At 42.5% G+C, this 23,805-nt stretch overlaps 1 protein-coding gene across 1 annotated transcript; it reads right to left on the minus strand.

The window, feature by feature from the left end:
- LOC309404415 (melanopsin-like) lies at positions 1–22,660 on the minus strand (the record flags this gene model as incomplete). The annotated part of the gene is made up of 10 exons (XM_081998886.1): positions 1–381; positions 4,657–4,806; positions 8,840–9,014; positions 13,322–13,429; positions 14,570–14,725; positions 16,463–16,634; positions 17,056–17,259; positions 18,750–18,883; positions 21,273–21,415; positions 22,514–22,660. 10 exons carry the CDS (start codon positions 22,658–22,660, stop codon positions 1–3), a joined length of 1,770 nt encoding a protein of 589 aa, XP_081855012.1.
- Positions 22,661–23,805: the final 1,145 nt, after the last annotated feature.

Here is a 23,805-nt window from a genome sequence, read left to right on the forward strand (position 1 = left end):
TTATGATAGAAATTTCTCAACAGCTTCAAGGAACTCCATGGATGAGCTAAGCCCTTCCAAGTCCAGCAGATTGGCCTTTTTGTCACTGAAGTGGAATAATTCGGTCTCTTCCAGTTCCTCTCGAAATAGGTTGGTCTCTGAGGTAGGAAAGATGATGATGTGAGGGACTGTATTGCTAATGATAGAGTCCAGGACTCTCTTAACTTGACTTTCTGGAGTTGCCATCTGTGAAGTGTCTAAGTCTCCTCTGCTGACACTGCTGCTATTCAAACCAACAGGCAGAGAAGCTGCTCGCAGGGAGTTGGTCACGAGTGTTGCAGGGGGACTGCGCAGGACTGACCACCCAAGCACCTTCTCCAAACAGCTGGAGGAGAGTGAAACCTAGAGCAGAGACATAAGCCTTAGTGTTGTCATGCAGCGTATGACTATGGAAACCAGTATTTGAAATTCATTACCACTAGTGGCTACTTGAGTCACCAGTGACATTTTCTAAACACTTGAATCATCGTCTAGAAAGAGGGAAAAATCATGATGTGTTAACATCTACAGCTTGGAAAGCAGGATGTTAAATAAAGCAAAAGAAGACATGCTCAAAGATCAGCAGAGATCAAAAAGAAAAGAGAAGAGAAGGCCATTCCTATATCTGACTTATTTTATGTTTTAAAAAATATTTCTCCATTTTTAACATATCTCAAGGTACCGGATAATTGTACTTTCTCTCTCATGGAAGAGATGTCAGATAAGACTCAAGCACACTGTATGCTTTATTTGCCCAGGGTTTCATTATCCTTGTGACAATCTCTATCATGTTGTCCCCAAACAGCTCCTGCTACTGCCTCAGGTCAGTCAGCGGCTTTGCATTCATACATTGGACAGTGCTTCCACCAAAAAAGAAGGGAAAAACAGCGACTGTGATTTTGCTTTGCTAAACATTTCCCGTCTGCCTATTTTGAGAGAACTCTAATTTCTAAGCTTGGCCCTGATGGCAACTCCCCTGCGACCTTTCTGTAACTCTTCGTGCACAGTATGCAAAACCAGAGAAAACTAAGTAAGCTTGGAAAGTGTTAGTTAATTTTTAAACACACTGGCAATGGGACACATGAGTGATCAGTTTTGGCTTGCTTTAGAAAATGACAGTTAAGGTTACAAAATCACCGTGCCAGATATAGAGGGAAGGTAGAAGTCCCTCCTTCCTGGGGAAAATCAACATTTAAAGTGCAGTGCAGTTTTTACTTCATTATTATTACGTGTATTCCCATGAAGCCTAGTGGAATCAGAGTATGACTAAGCTTTACTCAAATTGTTATAAAGCATCTTTCAGAGCTATAGTTCTATATTTCTCTTAATATGAGTGTAAAGTGTATTAATTATCTACACGGAGTTGCTCCATAGCTTGAGCTTCTCTTAATAGTTTTGTAAAATTTTTCCTCTATTGCAGATATTCCTGTTGCAGTCATAAACCTCATTAATTTAACTTTAGTCTTCTCAAAGCATTCAGGCATGTAATTCCCATGGAATTATAGGGGTTTGGTGATGAAACATCTTTTAAAAATATTAGATCAGTTTCTAGCTTGATTACAGTCCAGCAGGGGCTGTAACCTCAGCCCCCTTTGTCTCCACCTAGCCCATGGCCTGCGATACTGCCTTTATACTGACAAACTAAACAGTCCCTTAAATCAAAAAGGGAAGGGTTTATTTGGTTGGTTTTGGTTTTGTTTTATTTTTTTAACATTTAGGGGTCATCTTCTCAGTATTAGCAAGTAGTTTGGCAGAATGTTACTGCATAGCATAGGTCTAGTCTGATTTTACAGACAGAAAACCGAACATTTGTTTTTCACACAAATTTTGGTTTGGTTTTTTTTTAAAGAAAAAAAAACAAACCAGAACTTTTGGTCTCTCTCTTCCCCTCCTCTGTCTCTGTCAGTCTGGTTTTAAAATTAGATACTGGTATATACTGCAACATAATGTAATTCTACTCCACAAGCAGGAATCATTTACCAATCCCTATTGATAACGATTTCTCCAGCCACTGTACCTACCCAAGCGGAGGGAAGCACAACATACTAAAAAAAAAAGTGGTTTAATTCAACCTGGTAGAGAAGAATAGTCTCTTCTTCCAAACCAACGATAACAACAGAATGAAAAAACCCCCAAACCTAAAACCACTCCCACTGCTTCAACTGCTGTTCTCAGCGCAGCAGCAGGACGAGTTTCTTTTGGATATGGCTTTGTGGGCAGGATACCACTTCCAAGGTTGGTTTTTTTGGTAGTTTTCACGCCGGGTAATTCCCTTGACACAGAACCCAGAGGCACAGAGCACACTTGGCAACTCTCCTTTGAAATCAAGTATCCAAACCTATCTCATCCTCATAATACTGCATTTTACTGCTTCCAAGGAGGCCTCTGCCCTGCTGCGCCAGGTTTCCAGGTGTCAGTCGACATCGAGTCTGCTACCATCCTAAGTAAGTCACCAGGCTGGATCACATCTTTGTGGCAGCACAGGAAACAGTCCCAGGTGTTTTTGTGCTCTGGGAAGCACCAAGCCCAGGACGTTGATCGGCTTTTTTACTTTCACTCGAGGGATGACTTTTCTTATTTGACAACCCATCTGCAACTGTGCATTGAGGAGACCTGATCTCAGTCAGTGAAAAGAATTTACAGGTACGTAAATTTTTAAGATGTAGTTGAGATGGTCTTTTTAAAGAAAGCAAAGGAAGTATAAGATTCTTTTCCTAAAAAATAAATAAATCATATTTTGTTAAATCAAAAAGGTAGGTGACGCTTCCCAAATCCATACTTGTATTTCCATAAGTGAGCATTTTTGGAAGTCCCATGACTGGAATTCAGTCATAGACAATCCAGTAATGCTATTAAAACATTAAAATAAATATCTAAACATGCAGTGGGGTTTCTTTACAGTTGGTTGGGATTTTTTTTTAAGCATATATGCGTGGCCTTATACTGAAACTCTAATTGAGCATGACAAATAAATATTTATTCTGACAGAATGAATATTCACGCATTTAGGAGGACACACAAAGGACCTTCACACCACACAGGAATCTTTGCTGAAAATATTGAGAAAAGCAAATGAGACTTTGAACATTCAATGTAAATAAACTCCACACATCTCAGTGAACACCACTGAAAGCCTCAGCATGAAGGTACTCTGTTTAAAGGTTATTTATCAAAATAATCCAACAGATGTCTTTCAAAGACAAAGTATAGCGTCTGAGCCTTTTTGGAGGCTACACAGTTACTAAATTGCAGAATACAGAAGTATTTATTGTATTACTGAACACTTTTATGCAACCACCTTGGATTTATTTTCTTTCTACTTCCTTGTGAGACCTAAAGTCGGTGGTTCTCCAGCACCTGGAGACAATCTCTTGTCTTTGCCACTTGCCTACAACCTTGGACACACTAGGCTACTGATGGAGGGCAGCAGAGGTGGGCAGTAGGTTTGAGCCCATGTCACCTGCCGCATTTGAAGCCATTGTTTTTCCATCAATACTATTCACAACAGTTACAGGAAAAGACCAACATTTCTCAGGATTTGATCTTAAGGAGACACGTGAAAGACGAAAGGGCAGAAGCATGCAAGAATTGGGTCATAAGATGGCTGGAAATTTCCAGAACAGCTCCTGCTTTCAACTACACTGTCTTTAGACGATTAGCCTCAGAGCTGGAAGGGAGCACAGGGGACAGAAGCAGATGCTGTAGCTGCCCAAGGTGTGGGTGTTTGCTTACAGTAACACCCTAGTTACACCCTACAGTAACCCCATGAAAGGGTGCCTCCATCAAAAAGTAACTGCTACTCAGTCCAGAGGCAGGGGGTTGTAAGTCTTTTCTCTTCCTGAAAATACAGCACTGATCCATGCTTACCATTGTGCCACCCATACAAATACTTGTTCTGAAACTGGTAATACAGTTCTGGCAGAAGCCGACTTGTGGGTGACCTACTGCTCCCATCCACAGCAGTTCCTCAGGGAACAGGGTGCTCCTCAACCACATGACACCAAACCTCAGCGGTTTGGGCAATGAGTGCGATGCATCCACAGAAGATGCACTGAGTACTCACCGTCTTCTCTTTCATTGAGGGAAGGGTGGCAGCTGCCAGACTCTCCCACCCTTAGGGAGAAATGGGAGTTTCTTCCTTGTCTTCCCCCTCAACAAAAATAAAACATTTTAATGTACACTGAAAATAGAAAAAAAGGGTTGCTTCTATCATGTCAAACTCTGTTTTGCAACCCTGACTTTGTAATAAAAGGAGGCTGCCACAATGTAGACATGAGGGTAAGGACAGGAGAAACCGGAGCTGGGGTAGACAAACATGCAAAGAGGCAAAGAAGTCAGCTTCTTACATTTGATGCTACTGACTGTGCTTTAACACATCTTTAGCACTATGAGCTGATGCTGGCTTTCCAAAAACAGGCAACATATCAGTGAAAAAAGTGAATAAGGCATTATTGACAATCTTGCTAGTCACAAAAAAAGAAGTTACAGCAAAGCTGAAGAGGACATCGTAATCGGTATAGATAATGCCTACAGATGAAAGACATCGGTATAAAGGCTGAATTATTATTCCAGAGATGACATACTGTAGCAAGACTAACAGTAAAATGGAGAGTCCCCAGTAGGGACTTTTTTCCTTACCTTTTCTGCAGTTGCTGCATCGCAGCTGCAGGTCTTCGGGAGCAGGTCTCTCTTCTCCTGTCTCACGCTTGTTGAGAAAGAATGACTTCGTCGAGGCTGCAGTTTCTTATGAGCTGGCTCTACAGGGTCAAGCTCTACATCGCTCCAGGTCTAATCATAAATGATGAAGGTTTTCACACAGTTACATCCTTTCTCAAATTCTAAAAGTTCTCAAACTCTAGCAGAAACCGTGCACAGTTACAGAAAACTAAAGCTGTTCCAACACAGGTCTCACACTCAAAACTCCCCCGGGGAGAGGCTGGATATTTAATCTCGTCACTTACCCTGGACTATTTTTTGAACCAAAAAAATCTTTGAAATAATGAAAAATTATTTAATCTCTTTTCACCAGGATGTTTTTCACCTTTTTGTATCTCATTGCGTGTGCAATGCTTATAGCTGCATAAAACCTGAAGTCTAAAGATGGCAGCAAGTACAATCCATCTGTTTGATATGGTTTATGGCATTCTGTGTGACCATCAGCTGGTACAAAACTGTGGACATGCACAGGTCCAAAACCACATTTGTATACATCCCAGCTGGATATCCAGAACACACAGGGCTTCTCAAGCCCCATGAGCTTCCTTCTTCTCTGAACCGTCGTGAGCAGATGGGAGGCAACGGGTGGGCTCTGCAATAGTTTTCCAAAAGCATGCCAGTAATAGAGCACAATAGTGACATTGCAACCACGCCGTTCCATTTACAGGCTTGGGCAGAGACCATCCATCGTCCCTAACTTTGTGGTGACTTTTTGATTGAGTATCAATGATGAGATCATTCCACTATTTTCCACACCATCTTTTCGATATGGATAGATAGCGCTCCACGCAAGTGGGAAGCTTGTGCATAATGCCACTGCATCACCTTGCTCATACATCTATGTGTTGCCACCTGTTTATTTGTCATCCCTTATAGAATCAAACTGTAAATACAACTTTATGTGACTCACTAATATGTTGGCTCCCTACACTAACACGTACGTAACACACAGAGGAACGTGTTGGTAGCAACAGCTGCATCTTTTACAGTGTTGCTGGTGTCATTCCTGCCCGTCAATACTTTATTGGAGCATTCCCAAATTTCACTCGGTGCTGCTGTCATGTGAGAGTCGTTGAGCTTAGCTTTTATTTCAGCAGCTGCCATTTCAGCTAAAATCTGTACAGCTGCACTGAGCTGTCAGTTGCCTCAAGAACAATTACCTTTGGCTGCTTCAACTCGGCATAACACGGTGTTGTGCGTAGCTAACAGAGCGTGTTTTATTTGAGACTCCTAAGCTAAAGTTGTGCCAAAGCCTGAAGCCTCTTATCCACACTATCCTGCCTCTTTAAATGGCAACCCCAATCAAACACGTACAATAACCTGTTAACCCCAATGAACCAAAACCAAGTAGTGACCAACAGTGAAGAACAGAAAGCTTCTTGGCTCAGGATGGGTGATATAGCAGAAATTACCTAATTTGACATCAAAGAAAGGATTAATGGAGAGAGAATTTAGGAATAAACTCTAAGTCAAGGAAAATTGAAAGGTAAAATGGGCAAAAAAGTTTGGAAGTAATTTAAACGAGGAGCCTCCCTGTTTTAAATTATGTCAACATATTTCCATGTCACTACACATGCTGTCTACAACCGGTGAATGAAGCACTAATGTAAGCAGACAAGTAGTCCCCATGATCTCAAGGGGGATAGAGATATGTGTGGGTGCTCTGTTTGCTCAACCTGTTAAGCAATCCCAAACAAAATCTACTCTTTTTTATGATAGGATATTGACATGTTGCATATACTAACCTCATCTTGCAAGGATAATCTGGGTATCTTACAGTTTATGAAATCATTGCAGTTGATACTCTCATGCATCATTGTGTAATCAGCCGTCTGCGAATGGAATTAAATCAGCAGGATAGATTACCTCATTTTCATTTACATTGCAACAGAAATATTTATACATTTATTTATATCTTCAAGAACCAAGACAAACGCTAAATTTCATAGCCCATAGAAAGTGTCACACTTTTTTTTTTTTTTTTCTCATTAAGGTCTTTTGCCCTAATATAGCAGCAACCAGATAAACATAAAGGTGCTCCCCATGCCCTGAAGACTATGAAAGCCTAGGCAAGCAAATCTGGGGATCCTTGTGCTGTGTGGTGTGGTACAGTAGTATCACACTCCACAAGAGTCCCATCACACACTTCAAACTCACTTGGGCTCAAATCTGAACAATAGTACACTAAAAAAGGCTGTGCGCGGGCTAAGAGAGGCCTTTCACTTTTCTATTTGTTTTAATTTAAAAGAAATTTTATGGTAGACATATTTTATAAAACACTATAGAAAAAGCTTGTCACTTCTAGACCAGGTCTCTCCTGAGAAGCAGCTTGTCGATTGCATGGTATTTAAACACCTGCTAGTTTTGAGTGCCGAAACACACCCCGTTTAAGTGGTTTCATGATCTTTAATTATCATCATTAGTACTTGTCTGTGATACGGTAACCTGCAGGCTGTTTAATGATAACCAGGAATGCTGCTGGGATACATGATATACAGGCACCAAGTAGAAGAGGATCCTTGTCCCCAAGCAGTTCACAACCTCACAAGCTGTGCGGCTGAGGCTACCCAGTAACGCACAATTAGTCATTTTAACTGGAAGCCTACCTGATGCAGCTCTGTGGTTAACGTGCCAGAGAGGCGGCAGCATGGACTGCAACGTAACCTGTCTTTTGTAATGCGATAGATTGTGTTTCTTTAGGGCTCAGGCAGTGAGCCTTCCCCTCAGGCACTTAAAGTGGCTTTTTTGATCTGTTTTTTCATTTCACAGCCAGAAGACCTGAATTTCTTGTCAGCACCCTGGGCACAGTGCTAGCATTGGCTGGGACCACTTGGCTTCCCGGTGAACAGTGCATTTTTTGCTCAGGTGTGTTTGCTTTGCTGTCTGCCTGCCATGAAAGAGTTCAGAAATCTCCCTAGTGCTGTTATCTGGAAGGAACAACTTCCATTCTCCAGCAGAAACTTCAGTGCAAAATCGTGTTGTTCGAGAACGGTGCACTGCTCGTGATGGTTTTCCTGCTGGTCCTAGGTTCATTTCCAAATCAAGGATCCCAGTCTTCCCAAAAATACTCAACACAGTTATGATTTCACTCAAGCGTAGCTCCATGGCCTGACTCTTAGCGACAGCACCCTGAAAGCAGAGCCTGCAGGTTACAATGCAAATAACTGAGCCCCATCCTTGCCCACACCGCTGTCACCTGGCTCAAGAGGAGAGCCAAGAGTTTGCCACTCAACCCATCATGGTGATTTACACCTTCGTGAAAGGTTACCGACTGCAGCCGCCGCTCTGGGAGGTGACACATGCCCCAGCTGAGCGTGGAGCAGCGCAGGTCCCCAGGAGGGCCAGCCCCAGCTCAGCCCCTGCTGCCACCCCTACCTCAGGAGTTGCCTTCCCAGCGCCTTGGTGGGCAAGGCTGGCTTCTTGTGACTTAGAGAGGTTGGTGAGGTCATGCCAAGAGGGGCTGTGAAGAGCCCAAAGGGATCTTTTTATTTCTAACTCCCTCAATCCTACTGCTATGAGACCTGGATTCTCTTTATTTCTGCTGGTTGGGAAGGAGAGAAAGGGGTCACACCCACCTAGCTCCAGGTGACACCCCACCTAGCTCCAGGTGCAGGTGTCTTCCACTCCCCGCACTTAAAATAGAGGGAAACTAATCAAAAAGCTTCCTGTCCTACAGAAAATGGGTTTCCTTTAAAATAATAAGACAGCTTTTGGATAGGTTAGAAAACTGTGGATGGAAGACTGTTTTCCTGTCCTCCAGCCCCACCAGACACTGAATCATGTAGCAAAGTGCTGGTGACATGTGGAGTGCCTGACAGTGGCTCTTTTTAATTCACATTAAAGACTTAATTTGAACATCCATGGTCCCAGCAAGCATCTGAATCACACAGATATGCTGGCCTGGCTGCTTTTTTTGATCAGAAATCATCACGCATGAACTCCCAGAAAGCCTTTGCAGAAATGACCTCACATGACTCAAAAAAAAATTTAGCTACCTCCCCCTCTTTTCCATTCTCTAATTTTGAATATGTATTTATAGATCTACTTTCCTTGGGAGTCAGAGAAACATTATACTCACTTTCCTTCGCAACAAGAAAAGACTTACAGCTTCTCCAGTGGAAACTGATGAAATGCAAGTGCTCTTGGTCCTGCCAGCAAGAGACTGATGGCTGGAGAGAGAGGATCTGAACGATGAGTCATTTATGGAGCCTCTCAGGAAGTCGTTCTTCGATATTCGTATTAGGAATCTCAAGCAGGGAACAGCATTGTGGATGGTTTTTCTGAAGGAAAATGGGAGAAGGAAAAAACCCAAGACATAGCACATTGATGACACAGCTTCGAAAATCATGTGGTGAATGTACCATCTCTTTCCATAACCTCAGCATGGCTTCTATTTCGATTGAGGAGGTCTTAAAGACTACATGGAAACAGCACGGTATATCTAGTGGAAACTACTCAACAGGCTGAAAGGAAAGTAACAGGTGGCTTCCAGGCCTTGAACCAAAAGAAGCATGGAAGAGCTGCATGGATAATATCTTGAAGATCATGATTGCTTCTGATTTAATTCAAAAGTTAACTCAGAAAACTTTCAAGTTAGCTGGTACGAAGGTCTTCTCTGTGCAAAGGCACAGAAGGAGTGGAAAAAAGGAAGAGGGAGAGGGACAGAAGAATCAGATATTGTTGTTTATTTATTTGTATTGCAGCAGCTCCTGTAAACTCCTATTGGAAATTAACACTCTGTACAAGCACAGAGGAGAAGGATGATCTAGGCCCCACATAAAACGTACTTTATCCATTAAATAATAATGGTTGCACGAGTCCCTTCTTTCTGGCCCAGCCCTGGCCCTGCATGGAGCAGAAGAGCCCAAGAGCCTCCCCTGCGCAAGGCCAGCTGGCCTCGCGCCTAGCTGCCGCCGAGGAACGGAAGGGTGATGCATTTGGTATAACACCTCCCCAGCACCTCCCAATCCGCTATTTAAGCCCAACAGATGAAGCTAATACTGGCACAAAACTAAATGAACGAGTCAAGAAGTGAGGCAGCAACAAGACATATGGAAAACAGCTGATACGCAGGACTTACGGACCAGTGGAGGACGGTAGTATATTGACTTTACACTGAGATGTAAGTCAAATGGATGTAGATTGTAAAATCTTTGCTTCTATAGTTACCAGGTTTATTGAGTATCTAGTACATTTTAAATCATCATTTCTGTTCTCAGAAAAAATCACACATGTCAAAGCCTGAGAGACCTGATTCTGGGATCACAAGATGAGATCACTAGTTCGCCAATGAAAAAAAAAAAACCCAACAAAAAAAGAAACCCACCACCACCAAACCCCAATATTTGGCATCATCGCCACTCTCAGTATACCAGACTTCTGTATGTCTTTCCTCTCTAAATTGAAAAGCAACTGAACAAGCAGCTCTGTGCCTACGGTGGAGATGAGGACTGAAGAAAGCTTTCTGCCCGCACCACCATTCCTGATTTTGCCAAGATGCCTGCCGGTGAGCTCCAGGGCCACACCGAGCTGCGTGGGGATGCGGGAGGCTGCCCACATTGTGCTGGATAAAAACAAAAGAGCTGATTTTGTGCAAAAACCCAAAAAGTTTTGAGAATCAGCAAGGGTTCACAGGACGCAAGAAAATGCCAAGCCCCCATATGTTCATTTTCATGTTGAAGACCTCAGCTGGTGCTGAAAAAGCAGCTGCCAGCTTTCTTCCCCAGCTGAGAAGCTGAACCACTTTCCTCAGACATAGATGTAGCTTTCGATGTCTGCCACAGCCTACCTGGGACTGTTAACTATTCAATAACTTCAAGCTGGTGGAAAACATACCATCCTTTTTATTGAGTGGGGTTTCATGCAGAGACATCCTCACGCTGGACGTTCAGGAAATGTATGTCTGATGGTGAATTTTCAAGGACAACATAAGAACATTTTTCATGTCTTGAGGGACTAGAGTTTCAATTTACTAACATTCGGGAGGACTGTTGAGGGAAATTTTGTGGGCTGAGATGAAAGTACAGATTTTGAAAGGAGTTTTAATACTGTACGTGTGAAATATAAAATAGGTATAAACAGAGGTGCTTATTTGATGATATTTTTATAATACTCTGAAATAAAAAGTGTCACCCAAATTCAAATATGTAGTAGTTGCAAAGAAAAGTATTGAGAAAATACTGCAAATCAAAATTATTCATGATTATTCAGTTATTTGTAATGGAGCAGTTTTGAACAAATCATTTTTGTATAACTGTGCTTCAGTTGGAAGCAATTTGGAAACATGTAGATGCAGAATTTCCCTGTTTGCTATAAACAAATGATTACAAAACCTAAAATTTCTGAAATCTAAAGAAGTTTCTGCAATAATTCTAACACAGCTAAGTAATGTTCTGTCATGTACAGGCTGTTAAAGGAGTGGAAACTTTCTTCCCCCACAAAACAGCATTTCATGAATTAGAACTTTGCATACCTTTCCTTACTTACTTACATTTGTTACTTCCAATGATACCTGCCAGGGAGAGAAATGGCTTTCTCCGTTTATACTGGTGGGGAGTGGGTGGGCAGGGGGGTATATAACAATTAACCTCTCAGACCAGTTCTTAAAAGCCAAGTGCTAGCACAAATGTCACCAATGTATTTTCAGTTACATTGATTGTTATGTACTCTTTTTTTCCATTGCTTAAGGTAAGAAAACCCCACAAAAAGACTTGTTTGATTTGTTGGGGTGTTAAGATGCAGTGACAGCAATTCTCTGTGCAAAAAAAAAGAATCTTGCTTTGGTAGTGGTACAACTTTGGTTTGAGCCATACCTGAACTCTTTAGATCCTGATTTCTAGATGCCTCTTTCTAGAAAGATCTGGAAAATAGCTTAGATTTACCTCTGTTTAGAGTATTCTACAATGTAGTTCTACTACAAAATGGCAATTCATCCCCTACCCAAACCCTTAAGTCTTGGGCCTGAACAGACTGACCCATTATCCGTCATTGGATAAAATTTCAAGGCATAACATGAATTATTAGAAGATTTGGAAATTATCCAGAAACCCTGATCTTTACATACATATTCATTAATCACTGATCAAGCAAAATTGGTCCTGCCAACATATTTTCACCAGCTGATTTGTTGGTGTATTGTAGCTGCTTTTTCAGTTTTAAAACTGCATGCTTGATTCATCGTGAGGGACCCAACATTACTTCTTTTCCTGATGGGATGACTCCCAAGTCTATGAAATGTCTTCATAACGACTCCATAAACACTTCTCTTGTTGATATGTCTAGAAATACAAATTAGGAAGCAGGGAAAAAATAAAACAAAACACCTTTTAAGAAAGTGTCTGAAATCCTGTTGTGGACTCCAGCCTTTTTCTTAATACAATCTTACATAGAAAAGCCGATGCTGGTAGGAAAAAGACTAACTGAAGCAGCTCACTATATAGTATCTGCTTTGAAAACACTCACTTGACGCTGCAAATATATTATAAGGGATCACTGGACACAATAGCTTTGGATCAGAAAAAAACCAAGCAAGTTCATAATGTGTCAGCCAGCCATGCAAAACTTCTCATTCAACTTCTTCAAGCCATCAGAGACTAGTTATTCTCCTATTCTAAACAAAATGCTCTGCACGTTTCAAAAAATAAGATGGACTCAAGTTTTTGGAGGATGCACAACGGTGTTAGTTATGATAGCAAACACTTTCAAATAAAATACATTTTCACTGTTTCTGGGTGTATTTCCATCAGCCTTCTGAGAAACTTCAACTGTTCTTAAAACCACACTGTCATTCATCAGATATTCAAAACAATGAACTCTATTTCCAGCTCCCAAATCCTAGTTTTCAGGCACTAGAATTTAGCAGATTTTCCACTTCTTGGGTGAGACAAATCTCATACCAACAACTAACCCTGCCATCTAGTGGCATTTATGCGTTTATCACATTTATCACCACGGTATCCCCGTGTTTCATTCGAACTTTTGACGCAGCATCCCTTTGCGGTAGGTATACTTTGAAAGATTTCAAAAGATTTTTGAAAAATCTAGAGATATGCCAAATAGCTGTTCTGTTACAAGCATTTCTCCTTTTATATAGTAAAGGATTTTTCACTGCCAATGTTTCAGAAAGAGATTACGTACAGCTGTGGGAGGAAATTGCAAGCTCTGAGATGTATCTTCTGTGTGAGGTGTAGCTTCTTCTGAGCACACTGCTGTGAGTCATAGAGACGAAAAAAATTTTAGGAGCCCACTTAAGGCTGGAGATAGGGCTGAGAACACAATGGAGTTGTATCCCTTTCCTTATGTTAAACAAACAAACAAACAACTCAAAAAACAACCCCCCCAAAAACTCTTTTTGATGGATTTTTGGAAACCAAGTGTTTTAGGAGTTTTAACAGAAGCGACTGACTTTGCCAGCGCTTGAACATGTTTCTCAGCTGAAGCTGGAAGGACATTTCTCAATAAAATGTTGACTTCGGAAAAGAAGTTTTAGCACCACATGGGGTGAGGCTGAGGGGATGGGGATAGTTCTTTCATTGTAAAAAACACATTTGCATGTACAGTTATACACATACCTATATGTTTACTGTACCTGTATCTTGGGTGAATTATTGCATATATGATGGGGTTGTAGATTGCAGAAGCTTTGGCAATAACTGCTGGCACAGATTTGGAATATGCTGTTAGGGTGTTGCCTCGACTAAAACAAAGCAAAAACATTATACACAGCTATGCCATGGATTAATACTAAATTACTAAAACATATTACTCTTCCTGACTGTTTTTGTGCTGTGATCTGTTGATAAGAAATAGCCCTGGAACATTATTTCATTCAAATGCATTCTTTGCTCAGATGAAAGGCTTGCATTTGACAATGTGTGCTTGGTTTCATTCATTTGGAGAAGATGAAAGACATACAAGTAATTAGTTATCTATTTGAGGATGACCAGAAGCACAAAGAATCACCTTCCCTGTTTCTACACTAGGCAAAAAAAAAAAACCCAACCAAAACCCCAAACAACCCCACTGACTATCTGGGAGAAGAAATCGCTATAAAAAAGAAAACAGAATCAAACCTAAAAATCTTTCAGCAGCGACATCTGTGCTGCACAGTAATGGGTGTCAATGACTCAGCTGCAAACACTGCAGAAGGAAGAGAGGACTGGAAGTGGTTTGAATCCAATATTCTCCTCTTGACTTTAAGCTCCCCCAGTCAGTCATGTCTGATCAATGTCAATGCAGGATAATTACAACTAATATCACAGAATCACAGAATGGTTGGGGTTGGAAGGGACCTTTGAAGATCATCTAGTCCAACCCCCCTGCCATAGGCAGGGACATCTTCAACTAGATGAGGTTGCTCAAGTCCCCATCCGACCTGACCTTGAAAACAAAGTAGTGCACTGACAAGACAACAGGTCCCTTTGAGCTGAGAGTGTGTTGGCAGAAGGCAGGAGCTCAGAGGTGAAGGTTGGGAATTTAAGCCCTTTTCTGCCCTCTGTCAGAGGCAACAGTGTATGGAGGGAGCTTCTTCAGAGAACAGCTATTAGGAGAGAAATGAGGTAACTCCTCCAATTCAGACAAAGAAAGTCTCATGGGGGAGAGGAAACAACGTGTACCAAAAATGCAGATAAACTCATAGTAGTTTTCAAATACACAGACAAACAATCCCTTTTCTGGCTTCCTCCACAAGGATATAGTGAAGAATGCAGTATCACCTCTAATGTAATAACTGTTTAAAACCCTTTCAAAAGGGATATCTGCTTCTTGTGGGTGACAGTAATAATCATATTTATATTTCAAGAATAACCCATGCTCTTTGGACTACATTTCCACTTACCCTGCCCAGGCAATCAAGGTGACACAAGCATATGGAGACCAGGACAAGACAAACACAATGATGACCACAAAGGCAATTTTTGCCAGTTTCCATTCATTCTTCATGGACTGAGAGAGGTAGGATTTCCGGCTGCAGGACCCTAGCTTTTGAACATCTCTGTGAGGGGAAAAAATACAGATATGTCAGCAGGAGGGTGAAAAAGCGAGGTGCGGTCTCTCTAATGCGTTCTCAGCAACGTGCAAAATGAAGCAGATTTCACCTTTCCCTGCTCTAACTATTCTTTTGTCCTCTGATATTTAAAAACTCTGGAAGATAATTAATGTAGTAAAATGGTCCCAGGCATTCTGTCTGAGTTTTGTTTGCCTGTGGGACCGGGACAGAAGAGCCCCTGGGACGACAGGATGGGGTTTCCCTCTCTTATCCTGACACAAAGAGGGTTTCAGGTTGGGAGGTTGAAGAAATTGGTATCCCCTGCCTTCATTGCTCTCAGAGCAAACAAAGGCACAGCTGGGTACGAATTGAAATCTGATGGCTTCTCCTCTTCAAGGTTGCAGAAATTCCAGCTCACAAGGTAACATGTGCTGGAATACCCTGACTACTCTGAGGAACATGGCCCCAAACTCCAGGTTTACTCACTAGAGTATTTTCAGGGGAATATAACAGTCAGTCCTAACATTTTTGCCAAAAAATGTCCCATCAAATTATCTTCTCGCATCAGACAAACTTTAGCAAAAAATTATTTTATATGGTTTGGCATTTTATATCGTTTAGCATAGAAATAACAACTTTTACATATCAGTGTTGTTAAATGAAGATACATATCAGGCTGAAGACACAGTAATAACCAGCCAGCAGGGTAACAAACTGCTTCCTGCTGCACTGTGAACACACCTGTAAAGTGAGTTTACTGTTTTAGTGAGGAAAAGGCATAGAAAAATCTTGTGGCCACTGTGCTTTCAGAGGTGTACGCATCACCACTGTTTAAAGGATGCATTCTTTGCTCGTTTGCTTGGTATCAAACACGCATGCACAAAGCGCAGTAGAAACCAAGACCAAGGCCAAACATAGAGTTCAGTAAGAGCTTCGACCTAGGCATACAGCTACGCATGTTTGTAAAGATGGAATTTAACCTTGTGAAGCCAAATGACTTCAACAAGTGCCTGCAGATAGGTGCAGAGAAAAGCCACTGGAGCTAATGCTTCCCACAAGCAGCGGGAAGGGCTCACAACTTCAGGTGGCGTTGGATCAGACCAAAGATAAGTCAGGTGCTTATTAGGAGAAACATAACTGACAGAAAGAAGTTACTTTACAGATCTAACACCCTGCTGATTTTTTTTATTTCTAGTAGAGACCAAAAATGGGGGAGGGCGGGGGCAAGACTCCTAACAAGCATAGCCAGATTTTGTGCATGCAGTTGTGGTGCTTGAGTGAACCACAAGGTTTTGTGGGATGCCTACCTTAAATAAAACTCAAAAAATATGAGGACTGCTATGGAGCAGCTCAAAGGCAGATGATGCCCCCATTGCTACATGCTATTTATCATCCCTTGGGGCTGAAAACTGTGCTGGAATGCACAAGGACCGTGCTCTTTGTATTGAAAATCTGAAATACAAATCCAAACTATTGAATTATCTGATGTACTGTAATTACCACACTCTGGGCTAAGATTAGAACCACCAGACTTCTGTCCCTACCCCAAAATACATTCACTCATTCCAGTTTTTACATTGGCAAAAATATTTCTCCAGTTACAGCTGTTAATGATCTGCTACTTTATTTCCAATTTCAGTTCAGATTAATTTTTTTATTCAGCTTTCTCTGCAGCTAAAGAAATTGAGAAAATCTTCTAATACAAGAAAAGCAAGATGTATGTATTTCAGCTACATTTCTTACCTGCCAGTACGTCTTATGGCCAGGAACATAAATAAATAGCAATAGAATATTATCATCAGGGGAATAAAAAACACGCAGCAACATAAAATCATGGTGTAACTTCTGTTTGCAGGGGAGTAGGTTACATAGTCCCACGTACAGGATATCATCAAGCCCTCAGGCACATAGGAACCTATGAAATACATGGAGTACGTTATTCACACATACACCCAAAGCTTGCGCAGTTGCTGATCCAACAACTGAGCACTTAAAACAAACCCCGTACTGTACACAGTCTTCGAAGCTATGCCAGCTGTATTATACGTGTGGTTTGAGAGTGCCAGTGCGCATGTGGAGAGGAGGTCCTCACTGCCAGGCTAGTACACCTAATAGTCCATCTGCAATTTGTTCTGCTTGAATACAACCTGGGGGTAAGGGGGAGGAGGGCATCTGCACTGCAAAAGGTGCAGATATACGGTACAACAACAAACCATCAGGTGATGGCTAGGCATCCACCCGAGAACTTATCAAAACCCTCATCTTTTCATCCCCTAAGCAAGGCAAAAGCAGACTACGTAGGGAACGCTAGAAGAGATAGAGAGTAGACAACATACTCCACCCGAAGAGCGGAGCCACGCTCCATCCCAGCGAGTACAGCCACACGACAGCGATGATCTGCATGGTGCGTTTCTTTGAAGTGCACTGTATGGATCGCAGGGGCTTAGTGATCACAAGGTAGCGGTCAACAGAAATAGCTAATAAAGTCATCATTGAGGTTATTCCAAAGAGTGCCCCACAGAAAGCGTACAAGTCACAGCCTGAAGCAGAAAATGGCAATGTCAGGGATTTTCTTAAAACAGACACGTTTTCTCTCAGAGGCTGCCACCATAAACCTCCCACTTTTTCCTAGCTCAGGACTTCACTCCCAGTAGAAGAATTTTCTTAGCCTCACAATTTCATTATAAAGTGTTTACTAGAAAAAACACAACTATTAATAAAATACAAACCTATGTATTTAGCAAGTCCTACTCTCCACTGCAGGCTACAACTGTGAACCTTTTGTCAGTGGAAAACTGCCTCAAAGAAAATCCAATCTCATTAAAGTTACATTTTCCTGGACTGTTGCCCAATATATTGATCTTAACAGGCTGCAGCAGACATCTGTCCGCTAATGACAAATGGATGTTTCGAAAAATGACTTTGGTTTATGTGGCTTAAAAGTGTAGAAGTGGTTTAAATTTGATGCTTGTAAAAAATAGCTCTAGCTCCAACTCCTATATTTAATAGGAGCACTTTTTAAAAGAACTGACAGTTTTTACATCCACCTTTGCATTCAGGAATTATGCTAGCAGATGAGAACTTGTAGAGTTACGCTGTCCCTAATCTGATTCAGAAACCTGTGTTGAAGGATCATTCATTTTCTGAGATCTTGCGTCACCCCGTGTGGTTATGGACAATAGCCCACTGGGAACGGGAGGCAGCTGAAATACCCAATTCAGCCTTAAAGCAGACTTCTTTTAAAGTCTTTATAAGTAACCTGCAATTAAGGACCAAATCCCACTCAACCCAAATAAATGGCTTCATTTGTGGCAGCATGATAATTTACACCGATTTTATCTAAGGGGATAAGCAAGACTAAAAACATCCTCAAACTAAAGAAGAGCCCCTTCTGTGCTGCTAAATAATACATTGTCTCTGGGCTTGCTCCAGCAATACACAACCACTACTTGGTGCAAATTTTCACCCAAAGATCTGATAAGCAGTACCAAGCAGAGCATTGAACCTTCTGAGGAACTTACTATACTCACATTTCAGCTATAATTTGAGCATGCATCACCTTTTCTTTTTTGCAGTTGGAAAAAAAGGAGCTTATATTTGCCGAGTCCTCAATTAACTATCGTTATCTGAATCTCTTAATTAAATGTGAGATTCCTAGAAGCATGCTTATGGATCTCAACATACATTTCTAAATAAAAATATTAACTCTCTCTTAAACCAACACAGAAAAAAATATTTATGACTTAAAAGAACTTTTCTACCTATCTTCAGCCATAGCATCTGCCCTTACAAGTTAAAGGATAACATGATACATGTTGATGTTGACTCCTTTCTTTGCAAAGCAAGGTGTAAGAATCAAACCTATAACACAAAACATGTGCCATCCTGCTGACTGATGATGTCAAGAACCTGGGCTGTCACTCAAGAGTCTTGTGCTGCTGTCTCCAAGGCACAAACCAAGACTGTTATGGCTAAAATAGGCTGCAGACAGTGCAGAGCTGGTGAGGTACGGATTAGTGTTGAAAAGTACCTATATCTCCAAGTATCCACTCTCTGTGCAAGCTGTTGACAAAGCACATGGGTGCCTGAGAAGCTGACATCAAGAAGTCACTCACAGCCAAATTCATTATAAAGTAGTTTTGGGGCGTCCTCAGCTTCTTGTTGCTTAAAAACATGAGAAATATGTGATTTTTAAATAGTCAAAGTGAACAGTTAACTTTAGAACTTTTCTTACTAGCATAAACAAATACTATCATTTGTGTTGGAATCGGTGGCTACTTACAGTCAGACAATTGCTAACCATGAGTCCATTACTGCAGCTACAGATGTAGTCATTTCAAAATGGTGACTGACAATGGCAGGGGGGATAAAAAGGATCATTTCCTCTTCAAACTGAGGAGAAGTCCAGCTGTCTTAGAAAAACATGGATTTGTTCAGGAGAAGAGCAGGTCCCTATAAGAGCAGTAACACTGAACGGGTCCTGCACTGCACAAGACCGGGACCTAAGTAGGTTACCGGGCTGAAGGACCTGCTTTTGGTGAATTCTTAAAAGCTGCTGACCTGAAGAGTCACCACATTACCACTAAGTAAATGACCCTTTGCAAACTGCTACGGCACAAGCAGAGCATGCACAGAGATTTGAAGAAAATGCTTTTGCTCATATACATCTATCTCGTACGAGAGAACAAAAGCACTCGGCTGCAGATGAACAGGCAACATTCAACGCCACAACGAGGAGCGTGAAAGCAGCAGCCAGTCTGCAAGCAAAGTTCATCCAAAGAAAACAAACAAACACTTCCAGTTTTTCCACCCCCCACATCTCACCACCTCACATAGTCTCAATTCTTAGGGATATCTGGAGTTACGACCTCCTAGGAAACTTTTGGCTGGTATTCAAGATTACCCTTGGCTCTAGCTAAAAGGAATAAAGATACTGGCCACATGATAAAGAACCTCGCAATTTTACTTGGGGTTATATGATCGAATATGCCCTTGTTGCTCTGATCAAATATTATGTCACGCTACAAAGGTTAAATCAATTTGTGAATTCAGCTCACCCATATCTACCTTAAAACTTGCGCGTTTGAGGGATATACTGAGAAGGCGTAACGCTGAACTAGTAGTCCCTCAACGTGAATCACTATTTGTTGTCTGGCAAAGTGAAGAGCATCGATACCAAGAGTTTGAATTCAGGACTTTTCACAGTGTCAGGTACATGTAATGCAAAAAGAAGTGACTTGGCACACTCTGTGAGACATGGGGAGGAAGCAGGGTTTTATAAATACCTTTGCTCTTTGGAATCTGCAGGCAGTATTTCCTAATAGTTTGAACCTGTGTGCAGTAATTCTCAATAATTTGAAAAAATTGTTTCTCTTCCCCCAAATGCTTCCTTCAGTGTAGCAAGTTGAAAAACTGAGGCCTCTCTGATGTGTTTTAAAGTATCAGTATTTGCAGCTGACATGAATTTCTTTCCTCATGCTCATAGAGAAATACCGAGAGAGAAATTGAGAAAGCCTTCTCAATGCTTCTGCAATTCTAACAAAATCTTGGGTCTCATAACTGCCTGCAGCAACGGGGTGAAAGGGGGTGCAGAGTTCACACCTTTGCAGGTGCTCGTCTGCCTATGGAGATTTTCCTATTTGGACAGTTTAATGCTTTTATTACACCAACTGAACCAAACAAATTTCAAGAAAAATGGAGAGTTTACACTGCATTTCAAAAATCACGACAGTATCTACAGTTGCAGGGAATTCAGTTTCTCCTCTATCTCATACTAAAAGCCAGTTATTCAAAATGACTGAACGAATTTATTTGTCGTAAACATTTAAGAACAGGAAACTAACGCTTGGTTCCCAACCCCACCGGTGTTTCTACCACTGTAAGCCCCCTCTACGTCACCATGCGTGATGACAGCAAGCAGTGAGCAAGAAGGATTTGCAAATCCAGCGTCACAGTGTGGGATAGAAGGCATCTTTTTCTTTTTTTTTCCACATGAGATTTTTGCATACTGTAGCTGCAGTAGCTTTGGCTGGTTTTTACACTGTCAGAAGACAAGAGAGCACACAAACTGACAGAAATCCTATGATCTGCCTGAAGCAGGGAACACACTGATGGCATAAGCTCGTTTCATGCAGTGCATTGTTTTCTTGGTCTTTCCAGGACATCTGGGCTGCTGGGAAGAGCATCAGTTTTTGTCAAGTATTTCTGCAAATTCTACAGGGTGAATGAAGAAGCCTGCACCAGGGAGACTGGGGTTTCTATCACTAAAAGTATTAAACTTTTCTTTAAACTTTCAAGTGGAATTGTTTATAGAAAAAGGCATTTGTTTTCTCATTTTCTTTGATTTCTTAAAACATGAGGAGTTTACACCCAGGTTATCAGCGATGCACGTGGGTGCATGTGTGTGGGGGGGTGTCTCCCCCCCCCCCCAGTTTGTTGCTGTCAGCCTTTGCTTGGAGATTTAATCCAAGAGGAAACAAACGCAGAGCATCTGCACATAGGCACACGTGAACCTCAAGGCCAGTGAGATTAACCATAAAAGGAACTTTTGTACCTGTAAAATGCGTAGAGAACTAGGAGGTTTCCAATGATGCCAACGGAGCCAATAATGAGCACACAGGTTCCTACGGTGTAATGAACATGGTCGGGGATCTCTGTCTTGGTCACAGCATGTGGCTGGGTGCCCATGTTCAAACCCTGAATGGAAAACAGAGGAGAAGCAGAACTGAGCCCATTCGGGACGCTTATAGCGTCAGGCGGGGGGACACGTGCTCAGCCCATTGACGGAAGGCGCAGCCCTCGCCTCCTCAGGTCGCGCAAACCAAAGACACACCTCTGCGCTCTTTCCGCACCCCCTGTAATCGGGTTCCCCTCAAGTAGCCTTCATTACTTTATTTAACAGTACAGGGTTGTATTAAAAAAGAAGAACAACAATGAAAACGAACTGGAAAAAATATCAAGGCACTTAGAATGATGATGTGGAAGAGGCAAAGATGTGCTAGCACAAAACTCACTTGGGTAACTGCTGCACTTCGGGGCGCAGAGCTAGCTGACAACACAAACTTCAGTCCAACAAGGAATAGCCCATCATACTTTGCTTTTATTGGCAGCACCGATATCACATCCCACCCTTACAAACATTAAATTCCCAGGTCTCCCCATCAGACTTACAGTGGTGCAAAACCTGAGAATTCCCCATGGAAAAGGTGGGAGACCAGAGGCAAACCGGCAGCAGTAACATTGCCTGTCTAAGCACAAATACATTAAACAATCTCGACACATCTTTCACTGCCCTTTATCTCCAGCCCATGAATAAAACCCCACCATCTCTCTACATTTTGGTTTTCGTTTTTGGTTTTTAAACAAATTCAGATTTGTCACGGGCTAAATTCAGCAGCAGGCAGCCTACAGCTGATCCACTCAGCTCTCATTAGCATTATCGATGGGACGAGCACAAAGTGCGTGATGGAGATTCTTATTTACCAAGTCAGAAGCCGCTAAGCCACGCGGAGCGCTCACACGCGCGGCCAGATCTAGGCAGCGTAGCCAGAGGTATGGCACCTTGTCACAGCTGAGGGCCAGCTCAGCGACGCACGGGGTGCGGGACGAGGCTGACTTTGGCCTGCGGGAGAGGAGCTGGGTGAGAGAACAGGTTCAAGACGATAACTATCTCTCTCCCCGCTGGCAGTATTTAAGCGGCCATTTGGAAATGGTGAGAACAGCTTTGTTTCCCCCCCCGTTGCTAGCTCCTAATCTCCCATTCTGCTGTTTCTCCTTTCTGCCTTCTATTATTACTCGCTCAGCTGTAAGTGCATGCACTACAGCTCCTTCCCTGTACACCCGTTCTAGCTGTGGGCACCACCCCCTTAACGGTGGGGTCCCACTGGGGTACTCCCCGGCGCGGGCTGCATCCGGCGATAGGGAGTGCCGGGCGAGATGCATGGCGCACCCTCAGCATCTCCAAAACGACGGGTCCGGAGCAGAAAAGATGACAGCAAAGCTCCCGGGGCTGAAGCGATCTTGTAAACGGTACAAAAGCCACGGCTTCAAAGCAGAGCGGTGCTTTCAAACCTTCTCAGCAGTCTGACAGACTCTACCCATAACAGGATGGCTACCGCCAGCGGGACGCCTCAAAGGTAACGTCGCTGCAAAAGTAGGAAGAGATGAAAGGGAGCGTCTGCTGCTGCCGGCTGCACCGAGGCTGTCGCTGCCGCTCCCGGCAGCGAAGCAGCAAGAAAAAAACGTGACCCTGTGGAGCATTTACCCTCGAAGAAGGCGCGAGAGGTAGCGTCAGAGTGGGCAGCGCAGGGGGAGGTGGCCCGGCAAGGAAACACAGCTGTGGCCGTTCGGTGGCAGCCGGCACAGGCGGCACCGTGCGCTCAGAGCAGGGCTGCCTGGGCACGCAAATTAACCGCAATAAACTCCTTTCCCCTTCCCTCAAACCTAATCTTCTTAGCGGCGTGTGCTAAATCGGAGCCCTGCCTCATTTCTGGCAATGCATACCAAAGAGGCTAAACTGGGGAAAAAGGAAAAAGGTCCTTTTCTTCCTTCCTTTCCAGCTTATTTGTTAAGCACGCTCAGGATTTACCCCTATGTAGAGGTTTATTATATAGAGGAGCATTGTATAGATGTTGTAATTCAGGGCAAGTAGCGCTTGCCTGTCATATGCATTATGCTTTACTTCATCATATGGGAACTCACTGTTGCAGAAACTCATTTGAGAAATGGGCTACGAATTTCACACCCGACGGTGTCTTGCCTTATCTCTCTGCTGAGGAGAAGCCGACTTGGACGTTTTGGCCTCGTTTATTCAGTTGGGTGGTGAGCCGTGTCAAAAGCTGAAAAATGACTCATGTGACACATATGTAAACTCAGATTACAGTTTGCTGGCAATACTGGGTGAAATATAAACTCTTGACGCTTACAGAGTGGAATTTGGAAGGCAATAAATACGGGGGATTACACAGAGCCTGCAATCTCAGCGAGAAGCTAAAGCGAGGGATGTTTAGATTACACAGGCTTTGGAGAAGGGATCTTGCCTTCAGAGGAGTCCATAAAACACCACAGCCACTTTTGGTCTGATGTTA

Source organism: Phaethon aethereus, assembly GCF_964289735.1.
Source record: "Phaethon aethereus genome assembly, chromosome: 4".
In the NCBI taxonomy this organism is placed as follows: domain Eukaryota; kingdom Metazoa; phylum Chordata; class Aves; order Phaethontiformes; family Phaethontidae; genus Phaethon; species Phaethon aethereus.